The sequence below is a fragment of the Haliotis rufescens genome, unplaced genomic scaffold (assembly GCF_023055435.1).
Source record: "Haliotis rufescens isolate VD_foot unplaced genomic scaffold, xgHalRufe1.0.p SCAF_3, whole genome shotgun sequence".
Taxonomy (NCBI): Eukaryota; Metazoa; Mollusca; class Gastropoda; order Lepetellida; family Haliotidae; genus Haliotis; species Haliotis rufescens.
This window is the reverse complement of record NW_025964001.1, coordinates 33,766,610-33,784,473: the sequence shown is the minus strand read 5'-3', so window position 1 is coordinate 33,784,473 and position 17,864 is coordinate 33,766,610. Positions and strand designations below refer to the sequence as shown.

The 17,864-nt window shown below is 41.6% G+C and overlaps 1 protein-coding gene across 1 annotated transcript in view; it reads left to right on the top strand.

Moving 5' to 3' along the window:
• Positions 1-15,771, top strand: part of LOC124119774 (TPR repeat-containing protein DDB_G0287407-like) — a 57,557-nt gene extending 41,786 nt beyond the window's left edge. Inside the window, exons 24-27 of the mRNA XM_046482410.2 lie at positions 4,293-4,539; positions 10,231-10,441; positions 13,549-13,770; positions 15,334-15,771. Of these exons, the coding sequence (XP_046338366.2) occupies positions 4,293-4,539; positions 10,231-10,441; positions 13,549-13,770; positions 15,334-15,378 (725 nt within the window). The 3' untranslated portion in view covers positions 15,379-15,771. The remainder of the gene's footprint in view (positions 1-4,292; positions 4,540-10,230; positions 10,442-13,548; positions 13,771-15,333) is intronic.
• Positions 15,772-17,864: the final 2,093 nt, after the last annotated feature.

Genomic DNA, 17,864 nt, shown 5'->3' with positions numbered 1-17,864 from the left:
AAATGCTTTATTGAAAATGTTAATTTGTTGTGACTATGTACATGTTTTCTGATGTTCTGCCGTACATGTAAAAACTTGTCACCGTCTTTGAAAAGGACAACATGAACCTAGCTATGATACAGCCTATGGTGGAATCAACCATTGGATGCCTACAAACTTATTGAATGGAACTGGAAAACACAAAAAAAACATTTGAATGAGAATGATCCGAGGTCTGTCATTGCCTTTCAAGCCAAACGAGTGGATCAAGTCTTGATTCATTCATTACACAATTGTTTGTCTGCTGAAAGTCTTAGTATCTTGGAGTCACTGGACATCGTTCTGACATTGACTTCCAACAATTCAAGTGAGCTGCAGCTGGCCTGGGCACTGTTATGTTTGCGAACACATGCCAGGTCCTGATAAAGGAATATGCTGACATATTCCCGATTTTGCACTACTGGCTACCATTGCGATCACAATTCTGGTAAGCAGCGTACCTGCAGAGCGCGGGTTCAGCGTTCAAAACCGAATCCACACAGCCAGTCGTAATAGACTGAGTCAAAGGAGGTTGAATAACCTAATGAAACTGCATATGCATGCGGTTGGAGACGAAATGAACTATGCATGAGCAAGAGGAATATTTCATACAAAAAAAGAGAAAATTGTGACTGCATGTACACTGCATAGAACAAATAAACTTTTGAGGGAATTAACACCAGGTAATTTTCATATGTGTTTTTTATTTGTTCAAAGTTGGGACTGGCAAAAATTTGGGTGGACTGGTAAATTTTAGAGTTTAAAAGCCAGCGGGAACACTTGACCAACCGCGTGACAGTCCCAACCGAGACTCTACCATCACCATTGAATCTAATTAAGACTTGTATGTCATCTGTGGTTGAGTCCATCACAGCGTCAGTGACTAACTAAATCCATCACGACTTTGATGGATCGTCATTTAGACTCGATGTCTGAGTGTGTCTCCAATTTAAGACTACAACAGGCTGTGTCTCGAGACACTGGACTTGCCAACCAATCTGAAAATGCCCTCTGCCCCAACTCGGATCATTGTGGTAATCGGGGTCTGGGAAGTTTATTACTATGGAAGATGACATCCCAGACATGTCAGCAACGTGAGGTTCATCTGTAGAGGCATAGCCATGCTTTCCACACCTAACGCTACCCCTCACCCACGTGATAACCAAGTACTGCTTGTCTACTTGCAAGGTGATTTACTTTAAGCACATGTTTAAGAACATGTGCGCCTGAGGCTAAGAAACATCCACCAGCGACTACCGTTACTCAGGCCACGCTTTTTTTTGTCACTTGTTTTACAGATTTTTTTACAAGAACATACCTGTCGGCAGGTATTTCAGTAGTATTTCAGTAGTATAAAGTCACAAGACTAAAATATAAAAAGTCTGCTGGACCTAATATGATCCACTGAAATGATCAAAATAGGTACCAGACTAGCAAGCTCTCCACAACACCCACTTTGTCCGGATCTGCTCGGATAGGACTTATCCCACCGAAGCCTTCACAATCTTCACCTACATCTCCAGTTTCTGCCTCCAATGCTGTTGCACAGTCTTGGAGACCTCCCTCCCCACGCCATCTACAAAAGCACTGTGGCACAAGTTCAGACAGTGATGGAGAGGAAGTGGTTTGGAGCACATGGAAGTAACTGTTTCCATGGTAGCAGATTTTCTGCTACTTCTACACGTGGAGACATTACCGATTAGCATCAATCATCCAGAATAATGGCTTCTCCATCAGCATCTGAGAAGACTGCTTTTATGCTTTCCATGTCAGAGCTCCATATCGTTGACTTCTCCCCACTCACTAGATTGGGAAGGATCACTCTGCTGGCTCTCCCAGAGTTCATTGTAAGACCACAGCAAGAGGTTCTTTAGGTCATGAGCAATACTACATCCCCGCTCTAGGCTGGTGTGTTGACCTTCTAGACAGCACTGCGAGCACTAAAGTATTACCTCGCAGCGACGTAAGACCATCGTCGCCACAGGAAACATCTTTTCATCTCCTGCAAGCCCTCTGTAGATAAAGATATCTCCAAGGCTAATGTCATAGGTTGGTTGAAAACCACCATCTCCGAAACTAATGGACATGCAGAGCTCTCCCTGCCTATCTGGAGTGAATGCAAGGCTCATGAAATTAGAGCATTATCAACTTCGCTAGCTTCTTGGGGATCAGTTTCAGTAGAACAAATTGTAGCAAGCTGTTCATGAAGGTCCCAAAATAAATGTCATGGTGTACAGAATAAACTAGCTTCCGCAATGTTTTATTAGAGGCAAATTGAAGAGAAAGCTCATGTGTTTTTCTTACGGATGAGTTACAAACTGAGAACTGCCATATCTATCAAAAGCTAGATTAAAATATAAATGCCTCGATCGTATGAAGCCAATCACGTTGCAGAAACAAGGCAGAGTATTCCCCTCAACAAAACGCTCCCATACCAGCTTATGAGGCCACACCTGCAGTGTGGTCACTGGAGCAGAAATTTCTCTCGCAGAATAAGGCAAGCAGAGCCAAGTAAGCTTGAGTGCTGTCAGTTATTTTTTGCAAATAATGCTTCAGAATGGTCAACATATACTCACACGCAAAAGAAACACATGGTTTTAAGCAAATAGGTAACAAACACAGAACCATAAATTGATACGAGTTTTAGCATGTAGTGAAGCCTGATGGTGTTATCAATATTTTTGGTTGCATTTTGGAAGCTCCAAGTAAAAAGGCAACATAAAAAATGAATCGCCAAAACGCACCATTTCATATGTCGGTATCATGCAAGCATTTCTCGCGAAATTGAAAATGCACGAACTGTAGTGGGTATAAAACTGTGGCGGATTCTTGGACCTACCACTCCTTGGTCAACAATGCCACGCCTAAATCAAATTCAGAGAAACCAGGCTATCGGACGTTTGGAAGCTGGAGAGTCTGTCCAAGATGTTGCCCGTCATTTCAACGTTAATATAACCACAATTTACCGTCTCCTGCATCAATACAATGCTACACAGACCACAGACCTTCCTCGGAGCGGTCGTCCTAGGGTCACCACACCTTGACAAGATCGGCAGACTACCCGTCAACACCAACGACATCCGTTCCTAACTGCAAGTGAAAGTGCTCGATAGACCATAGGAACACATAATCGACACATTAGCCGAGACACTGTGATCCGACATCTCCGTTCCAACAACCTCAGATGTCGCCGACCAGCACGTCGTCCTGTTCTCCAACAAGCACATGGTCATCGCAATTGGCGTCATCGTGAGTGGAGGCGTGTCATCTTCTCTGATGTGAAATTCGCTTTTGTGTCTCCCATGCAGACGGCGTCGAGGTGATCGTTTCACTGACAGAAACGTTGTGGAAAGGGATCCATGGGGTGGACCTAGCGTGATGATATTGGCAGGGATTGGACCTAATGCGAGACTTGGACCCATGTGCTTTCTGAATGTAGGTCAAGGTCGGGGATACGGCGTCACTGCTCAGCGGTATATTGACCAAGTGATCAGACCCCACGTGGTTCCATTTTTTGCACAACACCAACAACACATTTTCCAGCAGAACAACGCTCGTCCCCATGTTGCCAGAGCTACCATGGCCTTTCTGCAACAACACAACATCCGTGTTCTACTGTGGCCAGCCCTCAGCCCTGATCTGAACCCCATCGAACACTTGTGGGATGAGGTTCAAAGGCGTCTGCACAATGTGCGCCCAGTCCCTACAACTGCCGATGAACTATGCACAGCTGCTCTGGATGTGTGCAGGCGGATCCATAGGGCCTTCACTAATCGTTTGATCCACTCAATGTACAGGAGATGCGTGGCAGTGATCAATGCAAATGGTGGTCACACCAGGTATTGACTGACATTTTGGGTATTGACCCGAAACTGTGTAAGCCCTTAACATTTGAATAAAAAACAATTATGTCTTTACTGTTGAAAATAAATAACATGTATACTGCATACTCGACTTGTGTTTCTTTTGCGTGTGAGTATATTATCCCTTTAACAAGCCATCATTCATTAAACAATTAAATAAGATAAGTGACAACATCCTGGCTCTTTAATTTGTGAGCAGCTCACCCATGCTTGCAGCTTTCCCCAAAGCATTAAACATCCAAGACCTGCATCACTTTGATCTCTCCATAAGCTGAAACACGCTTTATAGTGACACACACTCACTTATAACCAGATCATAATTAAGCCTAGTTTATTACTGTATTTGCTCAGCACCACCTCGTATGTTTTTGTAAATATGTCTTTTAAATATATGTTGCTTTGTTTCTTCAGTTGATGTCCAAATAAGGCTAGGCTTCATGGCTGACTGTTTACCATATGTTCACCACACAATAGCTGGTCACTACATCACCAACGACCAGTTTGACAAGGCTGACCGTATCCTGACTGCGTTGTCGCATTGTAAGGAGAGAAGAAAAGCTAAAACCTTTTACTTGCTGGACATACTTGATCAGCAGAATCCAAGGTCAGACGTAAACCCCCGTCCAAGGGAGGAAACCCTGGAATATGGAATGGAATTGTGAGTTATATTAATGATTTCCAAGATATATGTATTTCTACCAAAGTAAACTCAAGACACTTTGTGTATGATCAAAGTGCTACTGTATGCTACAAGTAGAAAAGCTAGCAGTGATATTGATAAGGTTTATGGGACCTGGAGGTCTTTTACTTGTGAAGGAGGATAATTGTAACCTTAGGAGTCGGTACTATACCCTTCTACCTTTGGTCACTTGTACTCATCAGCCACTTCTTGGTTCCTGGGATGATGTCACTCTCAAAATCGTAAGTCAGCTTGTTTGCTCAATTCCTTTTATTTATGATGTAAGTTATCATAAATATGCACACACAGTCCTCAGTTTCTTGTAGCCTGATTTGCTTAAATACAACACATACCTAAAGGATGTATCGAAGAGCCTAATAGTATTTCTGATCAACTGTTAACTCTTATACTTTTTCTGATCCGGACTTTCAATCTACAGAGAGAAACTGAATCCCCTCACCACTCCCGGACAACTAACAAAATACTTTTGAGGATAATTTTAGTTCCTCCCACCGAAATACACATCAGTCCTGTTTGCGAAACTTTGATGTCACTAGGTCAAATGGTTTTGGGAGATCAAGATTGGCAGATCTAAATAATTCTTACAAAACTTCTACCTCTATTACATATCTGCCATAAATCCTGTATTTTAACTAAAATTTTCAGATTTTCAACAGATGTCCTCTTCACTGTCACTCACGCAATTAGTTGTCGCCAAGTCGTCTTGTAACTACCCATGCCATGATGTCATAATGGTGGCAACATCACTTTTTTCCTGTGTGTGCTAGAGTTAACACCTACTATAATAGTTAATACATTAACCTAAGATTATTCCAATTAGTTTTCTATAATAACAGACACATAAGTATAAATTAATAGTGTTGCTGGAGAGTCAAACACGCACGTAAGTATAGCTGGTGTTTGGTGATTTTGTGAGGTTTCCATGTTGTCTCCGTCTACCCCAGGCTGATTCATGGTCACAGGAGATCCTCATGAAAACTGCACGAAGTGCAGAGGCATGACCTGCAGCAAGGAGAAGAGATGTGAGTAATGCAGTAACACATCCGAGAAGATCTTCTCCAAGATGTCCGAGGCCATGACTAAGGCCAACAGGCACGAGGCTGCCAAGAAAAAAGTGGAAAACATCGTGACGGAGAAATCAGTTTCCACTCCAACGCCTCCCTCTCAAGCCGACCTACCATCTCCTGCACTCTCCACGAGTCTGATCCACCAACTGCTCAAAGAACAGCAGTTGATGGTGAAGGGCATGCTCGAGACAAAGCTCCCATCAATGAACACAGAGATAGGAAAGATCAAGGAGATAGCTAGGGCAAAGACTATCAGATCTTCTCCCATGGCTGTAGTCCCTTCTACAAGAGACCAGCAAGCTGAGCCAGCTGGCCAGCCAGCCTATCAACTGGGTATAAGCCAGTAGGCTTCACCCTACCATGGGACAATACCATCCACGGCAACCAAGCCATCCAGCCACACCAGCCACACCAGCCAGACGCGGCACGGTGGTCACATGGACCCCATGGGCCAGCCTTCCATGGCAACCCACCCGACTGATAAGCCGTCCAGCCAGCCATCCATTATGATACCGTGTAGCACGGACTCCATGGGCCAGCCATCCACGGCTACTGAGCCGACCGACCACAGCTTACCATATGACTTTCATCAACCAAAGGCTCCCAAGCCAGCTGCATGGACTACACATGTATACTCAGCCAGCTGGCCAGCCAGCTGAGAGGACAGCCACCGCATAACTACTGACCACAAGCCACACGGAGACAGATTACACTGGAATCATGGTCATCGGATGATGACAAAACCTACGGGGTAGAAGCAGAGTGCTACGATTATCCACCCCACAGGGGAGACACCCAAGGCCACTCAGAGGCAGAGTCAGAGGGTTTTTAGGATCAAGCTGATAACTCACCTCAACAAGATTACACCGAAGGCTATACATTCGTGGAACTAATGCAACCTCGAAATATTTAACAGAGGGTATTCCAAACGACAGTTACGGGTATTATGATTATATCCATACAATATAGGCCATCTATAAGCCATTCCAGAATGTTCTTTTTATCAGTTTTAAAAAACTACAGTCTGTTTGATTCCATTTGAGACTGATGAATTGCTCACTAATTCAAAATCTAATAATTGCAACAAAACCAAAATGTGCACAGCGACATGAATTGGACAGACCAACTCTGATGGTTTGTCTCATAATTTTGGACACCCGAATAAAAATATTGTTTAACAAACGATCATCATATTGTTGACATTTTTCGCCATCCCATACCAGGGAGGACCAGTTGTTCATAGAACAGCCAGGTGGGCGAGTTTCATGTGCGAAAGTGACGTAAGGCTTGCTGAGCAAACCATAGATGCGTGATTGCTATACCTGAAACAATGAGAACATCACTCGACGCGAAGTCAATTATTTGCAACGTCTTCAATTTTTTTTAAAAAGAATGTGAAAGAGGTAGACCACAATATGCTTTGAAAAAGTATCGTTTACGAACTGCAGGAACTGAAAGAACTGAAAGAAAGCAACAACACCAAGGGTTTTTATCTTCCGGATTTCTGAGTCCCCAAGAAAAATACAACTGAGATGAGGATGATAATAGACCTAAAGACCCTCTACAAGAGATATCTGGTACCTCCCCCAAAATTCCAGATGGAGTCCATACAGAAATTATGGTCGACGTTGAAGAAAGGGGACTGGCTTATCAGCCTAGACCTAACAGATGCCTATCTTCACGTCCCAATACACCCTTCATCTCGGAAGTATCTACGCTTAGCCATCAATGGCCGATGCTACGAATTCCAAGTCCTACCATTCATGGATATCAATAGCCCCTTGGCTATTCACCAGGATTACAGTGCCAGTCATCAAGTTTGCTCACCTCCATCTAGTTCAAATCCATGGCTATCTGGATGACTTCCTTGGTCCAACTTATGACCTACCTAGGATTCCTAGTCAATCCATCCAAATCAGAGATTACTCGGGTTCAAGACATTAAATACATCAGAGCAAGATTCCAGCTAGACAGGGAATATCTATGCGCATCGGAGGATCGATTCGACAAGACTATAAAGATGATTCAATCACTTTCAAGTCAACCCAGCAAGTCGCTGAGGTGGTGGATGTCTCTTCTAGGCAACTTAACATCTTTACAGGATATGACCTTCAGAGGAAGGCTGATGCTACGTGATCTACAGACATGGGTCAATACGATCTTATGGCCTAGAGTTCCAGACTCAGTTACCTCCCAGATAACTAAGAGACCTCCATTGGTGGAATCACAGACAACATGTGATAAGTGGCATAATGCCAGAACACCATATATTCACAGATGCATCAGATTCGGGTTGGGGCGCCTATGTGGACGATCTCACAGTGCAGGGATCGTGGATAAAGAGGAGAAAAACCTTCGTATCAACTGCAGGGAAATGAAGGCCATATATCACACCATCCTGGAATGGAGGATACATCTTCATCTATCATCCATTCTCACAGCCACGGACAACACCACAGTAGTGGCCTATATTCAGAAGCATGGAGGAACCAGATCCAGCTCCCTTATGATGGAGACTACATGATTGTTTGCCTTGTCAGACTCCTTAATTTGCCGGATGGAAGCAAGACATATACCCGGGAAACTGAACATACTGGCCGACAGTCTTTCGGGTTGAGGGAGAATAGTGGCAACAGAATGCGCATTACATCCACAGATCTTCACCTGGATAACCAAGCTCTGGGAAATACCACATACATATCTATTCGCCACCTGCCAGAACAACCAACTTCCGGTTTATGTCAGCCCAGTTCCCGACCCAAGAGCTCACCAGATCAATGCTCTTTAGATGGATTGGATTGCCTATTCATTCCCACCATGGTCTCTCCTAGACAAAGTCATCCACAAGGTGGAGGAGACGGATTGCGTAATAATACTGATAGTTCCAATATGGCCCAGCAGGGCAGGGTTCCCCAGACTACTGAAGCTACTAATGGATGAACCTATACAGTTACCACTTCGTCGAGATCTGCCCTCAAGTCCAGCATTTTTCACGAAAATCTGCCCAGGCTACATCTAACCGCCTGGAAATTATCACACAGAAGATGCAGACATCTGGATACTCTGAACTTGCCTCAGAAGCTGTGGCAAGATTGTGCCCTTTTATATGACAACAGATGGGACAATGTGTAATAGAGGTAGTATTCTTAGAATTATTAACAATGATAAACTATTGTTCGATTTTTGTGAAGGTTTGTACATATATCATGCACCTATTCTCTATGTGCCTTATGTATCCTCCACATATATCACCCACCTATCCTCTTTGTGCTTGACATATCCTCAAGATATATCACTCACATATCTTCAATGTGCTGCACATATCCTCCACATATATCAGTCACCTATCCTCAATGTGCTGCACATATCCTCAAGATATATCACTCACCTGTCCTACATGTGCTTGACATATCCTCAAGATATATCACTCACCTGTCCTACATGTGCTGCACATATCCTCCACGTATATCACTCACCTGTCCTACATGTGCTGCACATATCCTCAAGATATATCACTCACCTGTCCTACATGTGCTGCACATATCCTCAAGATATATCACTCACCTGTCCTCTGTGTGCTTCACATATCCTCCACATATATCACTCACCTGTCCTACATATGCTTCACATATCCTCCACATATATCACTCACCTGTCCTACATATGCTTCACATATCCTCCACATATATCACTCACCTGTCCTACATATGCTTCACATATCCTCCACATATATCACTCACCTGTCCTACATATGCTTCACATATCCTCCACATATATCACTCACCTGTCCTACATATGCTTCACATATCCTCCACATATATCACTCACCTTTCCTCTATGTGCTGCTCATGTCGTCCACATATATCACTCACCTGTCCTACATGTGCTTCACATATCCTCCACATATATCACTCACCTGTCCTACATATGCTTCACATATCCTCCACATATATCACTCACCTGTCCTCTGTGTGCTTCACATATCCTCCACATATATCACTCACCTGTCCTACATGTGCTTCACATATCCTCCACATATATCACTCACCTGTCCTACATGTGCTGCACATATTCTCAAGATACATCACTCACCTGTCCTCTGTGTGCTTCACATATCATCCACATATATCACTCACCTGTCCTACATATGCTTCACATATCCTCCACATATATCACTCACCTGTCCTACATATGCTTCACATATCCTCGACATATATCACTCACCTGTCCTACATATGCTTCACATATCCTCCACATATATCACTCACCTGTCCTACATATGCTTCACATATCCTCCACATATATCACTCACCTGTCCTACATATGCTTCACATATCCTCCACATATATCACTCACCTTTCCTCTATGTGCTGCACATGTCGTCCACATATATCACTTACCTGTCCTACATGTGCTTCACATATCCTTCACATATATCACTCACCTGTCCTACATATGCTTCACATATCCTCCACATATATCACTCACCTGTCCTCTGTGTGCTTCACATATCATTCATATGTCACTCACCTCACCTCTAAGTGCTTCACATATCCTCCCTATATCGATGTTGTGTCTGCAGGTTCCCCAGGGACAAAGACCTGTTTGAGCAGAAAGTGAGGGTGCACCTTGTTGCCCGGGGGGACCTGGAGGGGTTGGAGGAGTTCCTCACTGCCAGGGGTTCTGAAGCGGAGATATATGAACAGGTGGTGGGCTGGTGTGAGGAGGAGGGCAAGCCTGGTATTGCTGCAGAAGTCATAGACAGGGCACTCCACAAGTTCCCAGACAACCAGGTAAACCACAACTAGCTCCTCATCACTAGGCAATTATTATTTTCAGACTGAGAATCTTCTTTGCCTTCTCCATTTGGTAGTATTTATTGAGATCATTTTCAGGAGTGGTGAGGTCATGAGTGGCCAAGTCATCTGAGGTACCACAATTCACTGGAGTTGTGTCCCTTTGGCATGTCAGATTTCTATGACAGTAGATTCAAATTCCAGATTCGGCCTCATCATGATTCTTGGTTTGTCTGCAGAATATCTTGGTTTCACCAGAGTGATAAACTGTGCTACATATCTATGACCTGCATCACTTCCGATTTTTCTTCCAGCTGACACACCATGATATACCTGAAAGAACTTTCTGTTTTGCACCTGCTTACACCCAGGTGTAGAGCATGATTTGGTTCTTGGGAAGGTTTTTTTGGTAGCGCCAGAGACCATATAGAGGGACGGCCCTCTAGCCTATGCACGAAATCATCAGTGCTATGGCTTGTTCTGTGCAGACTGTCGGGAAGCGAGCAGAAACGCGCTCACTGCAGTCATCGTTGTCGCCTTTTTTTCCATGCAAAAAGATATATTTCACTATACATATGTACACTCATGTATTTCTTAACATTGTCAACATTACAACCGAGATTTGTTGGTGCCCTAAAGCATGTGGTTGTCATTGTATTTGATGACTGTGATCACGCTTTGTCTTTGTCTGAGAGAGCAAAATGGCGCACGTGTAAAATCGGCAAAAGTGCAGATTGTGATTTTTAATAACAACCACTAATTCGCAATGAAAGTCCTTGGTTACCGAGGTGTATAAAAAGGAGATATGTTTAAAATTAGTTTAGTGTCATTAACAAATTTAGGGCAGTTGCGAAATTTCTGATTTTGACTCCAGAAATGCGACTAAATCTGTATTTTTTCCGAAATAATTACACCACAACTCTTAATTTTCGCATGCTTTCAGACGAATGTGTTCCTAGTATCAGTCCTGAAATAAATATTTTTACATTCATCAAGATTTCCCCTTTTGCTTGGTACCAAAGTTATTTAGGTACAATCGGTAGTTATTTTTGTATGATTTATTGGCGCAAACCCATATTTTACGTCATATATTTTGAATTAAATTACCATATAGCAGACGACATAGCATGCATTTTGTCTGTGATTATCGTCCGAATATATCTTTTGAAACATTCTACAAAGTGTGTTAATTTTGTATGATATTAGAGTTATTTTTGTAAGATCAGTATTTTTTTTACCATTGTTTTCGCCATTTTTTGGTAAGGTTGACATACCTATTAACTTTGTTTCAGTTAGGCTTCTATTACATATTGCGCTGAAGAAAACTACATATTTTGACAATGATTTATATTTGTTATATTCTGTAGATTTTGTCTCTATTAATCATGACTACATTTAATCTATTTTTTATTATATACCGTGTAAATATTAATTATGAGCTATATGATCTGGGCCTAAACACAATCGTTTATATTTGTTATCTTCTGTAGCTCCGGCAAACCCCATTATCACTGCTAGCCCCAAACTGGCATTAACCAATAACATTTGATTACCTGCGAAGCGCATTGTCGGAAAATTCATTTAACAACGCTCGTAGTTTAATGTATATTTTTTATTCATTGGACCTATTTGCATTATAAAATAGTAGCGAATTTACATGAAATAAAGTCATGGCGTCATTTTTTTTCTGGCTAAAAGTAAAGCATTTACACCAGCCAGTGACCATGCATTTTTGCACGTAAATCTAGCCTGGATTTATTATAAGATATGAAGATAATCTGGAGACATATTTTGTGGACATCGGGAATATGGTGATCTGTTACAAGTGTCTTGCTTGCATCTGGATGAGTTGTATATTTACACTTCCTGAGTTCCTGTGCAATTTACCGGATCGTAGTTTTCTGTGGCATTCGTAGTAGATTTGGTATGTTTGTTTATTTATAATAGTTTTATAATTGAAGCATAAAATGAGATATATTTACTGATTTTTAAAACAAATATCGGATTGGCTTTTTCTTCACACGCCTCGAAAACCTACGCTCGTAGACAGCCGTCATATTTTCATTTTCTATTGTTTTCTTTGAGTGAAACGTTTTGGGAGGTATTACTGACGGCTTGGTAGCGGTAACATCACTGTCATTCTATTCAGACCACGAGTCATCCGAAACCAACCCCTGGTCGTAGAGTGGGAATTCTTCAAGTGGTATATCTAGGTACAAGACGAAATCGTCCCAGTGAATGAAGTCGTCCAAAGCTGTGGCGAATGTAAATTGAAATAAATGTAGTTGAAGACACACATTTTCGGCAAATAATATGCAGCCAACTGACATGTGCTAATGAGAGATATGATAAAAAATCTTTGTAATCTGCAAAGAGACGTCCTTTTATTTGATTGTTGCTGGTCGTAGTCGGAGAAATCTTGGCTGGGGAATTAACTCTAGCCCCGGATATTATGTGATATTGTTAACTTGGTTACCAGAATGGTCAGTTGTGAATGTCTGCGCATCTATTGCGCATCTGCAGCGGTAAAGGGAGGCTAACAGCAGGGTGTCGGGGTGTATCAGTTACCATGCCAGACCGTAGCGCTGATGGTTTATGATAAACTGTTGGGGAGGGCTGTCCCTCTATTATATGGTCTCTGGTAGCACGTAATCATTTTTGTGTAGAAACAACTATCAACAATGAAGATATACTCAGTAGTTTGGGGATATTTTCTCCTCTTGAATGCATTCTAGAAAGTATTGTTTTGTGTCGTTTAAATCAAATGAGATAATCTAAAGCAATAAAGCCAGTTTTCTGACTTTGCCAAGATTTGACAGATGGCCACAATAATTGTTTTCCACTTATGACACATTGAATAAATAAAGGACTGCACATCATTTCACACATAAAATTTCAGCGTTTTGGTTATTAGAATACCAGGTACTGTTTTGAAATATTGGAGATGGTGATCTAGTGACCATATTACATTTTGAGTTCAGATACCCAGAAATTGACCTGGAGCCCTTACAGCATGATACAACATGATACAACTAGTGATAAAGTCCAGCAAGAATATGAGCTATATGAATGGCTGTGCTACAAAACTGTGTCCTTGTTCCCAGATGCTGATAGGAAAGTCCGTGTCTGTGTGGTGCAGTGTCAAGCAGTTCGAGAAAGCCTTGCCCTTGGTGCAACAACTGGATAGTGAAGGTGTCCACAGCGATGAAGTTCGATTAAAATGTGCCCGGACCTTGCATCATTGCAGTGAGAATGAGGCAGCCTATCAATGGCTGAAAAAGCTGCTGACCAGTATTGGTTCCTTATCTGATGAAATGAAAAAAGAGGTAAGCAACAGATACCCCTATTGTTCAGCAGGCTAAAGTGTACAAAATCGGTTTCAATTACATAAGGGGGATAGTTAACAGATATTTAACATTCTGCATGCTGACTTAGGGCTACTTTAAGCTGACATGTCTGATTTCATTGAAATGTTGTGCAAGGGGGTATTCTACCATGACATTATAAATTGTGTTCTCTGATTGGTCTGCAAATGGTGCTGAAAGATAAGACCATGCTTTTTGTATTGTTTTTTATCTCATAACTGAACTCAACTCACTTTTTGGGAACCCGTGAAGATCCGGGGTAGAATAGGTCTTCAGCAACCCATGCTTGCCTTAAAAGGCGACTATGCTTGTTGTAAGAGGCGACTAGCAGGATCGGGTGGTCAGGCTCTCTGATTTGGTTGATACATGTCATCGATCCCAATTGCGTGGATCGATGCTCATGCTATTAATCACTGGATTGTCTGGTTCAGACTCAATTATTTACAGACCGCCATCATATAGCTGGAATATTGCCGAGTTGCTGCGTTAAACAACAAACCAACCAGCCAACCACTCATGGGGCTTGTACAGATCATCTAGTTTAACCTTGAAAATATACTACCAACAAAATATATGGGAACTATTGATTTGAATGTAGCTATTGTTATGCCTGAGATTCACATATGGCAGAAAACATTGGCAACATAGCGGCAATTGGTATGCTAGGGCAACAATTCTTGGCCATGATGGGTATAGGGGCAGTAATGTCATGGTGTGGGGATATATCACACATGACAGGCGAACTGATTTGGTTATTGTGAAAGGCCATTTGACTGGTCAGCGATATGTTGACGAAATGTTGACATCCTGTCGTTCAATTCGCTAGAATTTAGCAGCAGGAATTTTGATCTGACATTGGACTGGCCCTCTGACATGTCCTCATTAGAGAATATGAGGGATGTTCTCAGGCAGAGGGTTATGCGGGAGACCCAGCACCCCACAACATGACCTAGCTTGAGGTAGCTCTTGAGGCAACATGGTGAGCAATAGCAAGGCAATAAAGTTATATCAACAGTATGCCATCAAGGTGTCATGCATGTATTGTCCAACGTGGTGGACACAGCAGATACTCATCTACATGCCCAAAATATATTTTACTGACGTTTGTCATCATTACACCTTCACTATTGTTTCATCAATTTCCCTTTTGTTTGTTGGTAGTATACAAGCTGTTGAAGGTAACATGATGGTCTAGCACCCTATGGTGCTTCATTTCACATATGAGTTGACTCAACTGGGGATTGGGTGGTCAGGCTGTGCGACTTGGCTGATGGTGTCACCCTACCAATTGGCATGTGCCATTAGTCATGCTATCAACCACTGGTTTGCCTTGAACAGGGTCAATAATATACAGACTGGTTGCGATAACACTGGAATACTATACAAAAACCAACATCACAAATTGTATTAGTTTACAGATTATGTTACTGCAGCTAGTGATAACAGTGACACATTGGTGCATCTAGTTTATCCTGAAGTCAAGTATGACCAGCGTCTCCCTCACAACATGTATGTTTGTTTCAGGTGGAAGCACTTAAGGAGAAGATGGATGCTGAAGCAAAGCTATAGTGAATAAACAGATGTTTGGATGAGGGCAACCAAAACACTCTTGTGATACAGTGGCCATGTCTGTACCACTGTTGCATTAGCGCTGCAGTGGTATGATAAGTACCTTTATGTACACAGACACACACACACACACACACACACACACACACACACACACACACAAGAAATATATGTAATTTATCAGACCTCTCTACAATCTGAACATTTATCTTTGCAATAACATAATTCCATCCAACATCCTACCTTGATTACATTTCAGCCATTAATTACCACACTATAGAATTGTTTACATTTTCAACAGAAGTCCTCTTCACTTCAAGTGAGTGAGTGAGTGAGTTGGGTTTAATGCCGCTTTTAACAGTATTCCAGTTATATTGCGGTGTGTCAGCTTAATGTGGGAGGAAAGCTCGAAGTGATGCAGGACTCAGACATTTACCACTTGGGTGAAACCCACGAGCACGGGTATGGTACTGAAAAACCTAGAAACATAATCGGGGCGAACTGTGATTCGACCCCACAATCATAGGTTTCTGGCGTGCCCAAGGGACGCAACTCTGCACAGTGAATCCTGCCACCTTAGACAACTGGGCCACCCATGCCCCCCTCTTCACTTAGAGCTATTTCTGAACTAGACTTTGGATACTGCCAAAACAGTGAAAATTGTTTTTTCCCCAGTCACCCATATCCCATGAGGGCGTCATCCGTGACCCTGACAAACATCTTCCATCTCAGAATGCCCATTTCCTGACTTGGTCAAGTTCAATGACTGCATGGTGAAGTCACCACTGAAAGAGTTCATCCTCAATGTCATTGCTTCCATGCTTATTTTCTTGTTGTGAATATACATAGTTTCATGGTTGTGTTATTGGCAGCTGGTCCAGTCCTCTTTAGAGATACATGTAACTTGTTTTCACCTCATATATTTCATATATAGTCATATATTTCTTTTTCTGTACTACGCTGCCATGAATAAAGTACAGATCTGACAGTTGTACTAGAGTAACCCTGGCGTAGTGTTTTGTCTTTACCATGTCTGAATCTCTCAACTTCCTGTGATCTCCATCTCCACTGTGAGCATTTTATCTATCTATTAATGAAATGAAACATTGGGTTTCCTTGTTACTGTTGAAACATACTGGTAATATGTGTATTTTATTTTGTCACCTTGTTTTATTAATGTGACATGTTATATGTGGACTATTCTGGTAACTAAGCTTGGCCTTGCTCCACATGCTCTTAGCATAGGGACTGTCGCAAGTCTGTGTTCTACCAATGTCATAATGCCAAGACTAGGGCTGGGATGATACACAAACTGTGAGATCCGATACGTATCACGGTGCCTTACTCATGATGGTGCGTAAGCCATCTTTTTCATAGACAGGATGGCCAAATACCTGGCACACTGACGAATTACAGTTGGCAGTGTCAAGTATGGCACAAGAAATGAAAATATTTGGGTTTTCACTATTAATAAGCACTACTGATTAGTGTATAGTGGAACAGTCATTAAAGCAAACATTTAAGGTAAGAATAGATATTTTTTACATAGTGTGCGACTGTGATCAATACTTGTAATGAGAAATAAAAAATTGTGATCCACCGATGCATCAGTGTATCGTCCTACTACTAGCCAAGACCTCTCTGTGGTACAATGCCTTGGAAGTCGTCTTTTAGCTTATTTTTAAATGTTCTGTAGAAATCTGATGTAAGTAATTCTGGTATTCAAGGTGAGAAAGCCACTCAGTAGTCATCATAAAGTGTTTACATCTTTATATATTTTGTATCAAACTTTGTACTTTACTTTCCAATATTGTTGTGCTGATATAGAGAAATTGATATTTGTGTTTGAATATTCTTCAACAAAGGTTTTAGTGTATGTTTTTGTGATAAATACATCACCTAGGTCTTCAGCCTTAACTTCAACAAGTTTGAAGCTGGTTGCAAGATGAGGAATTCATCTAAATCTCACCTCCATCATTGGTTCACTATGAGTACAAAATAGTATGTGACATCACCCAGAAAAACAGTATCATGTGATGCAAATATGGCATACAAGAATATTCTATCCATTGCTTCTATTGTTTTGTGGATGTTTGCATATTTATAGCCACATTTCAGAAAAATGTTGTACTTGTCCAACCTGAGAAAATATTCATACGTTTTCATGTTCTATCTTTATATGTACATATTGCAGTTTCTAGTGTGCAAGTTTCTGTGATCTCTTTTTTTTAGTTCTCTTTGCACATATTACTCTGTTGAGCTGATTTTTTATCAAACCATCAGCTAGAATAGTCTCCGTTTCAAAAATAAATTTTAAAAATACGTGAAAAATATAGGGTACATTTATACGGTCATCCCTGGTGTGTTCTGAATGTATTCAGAGCTTCTGAAAACATTTTGGAATTGTTTGGAAATAATATTTCAAATAGTCGATTTGATTGATTGTTTAATTTATTCTAAGACATTAATTAATATTTATAAAAAAA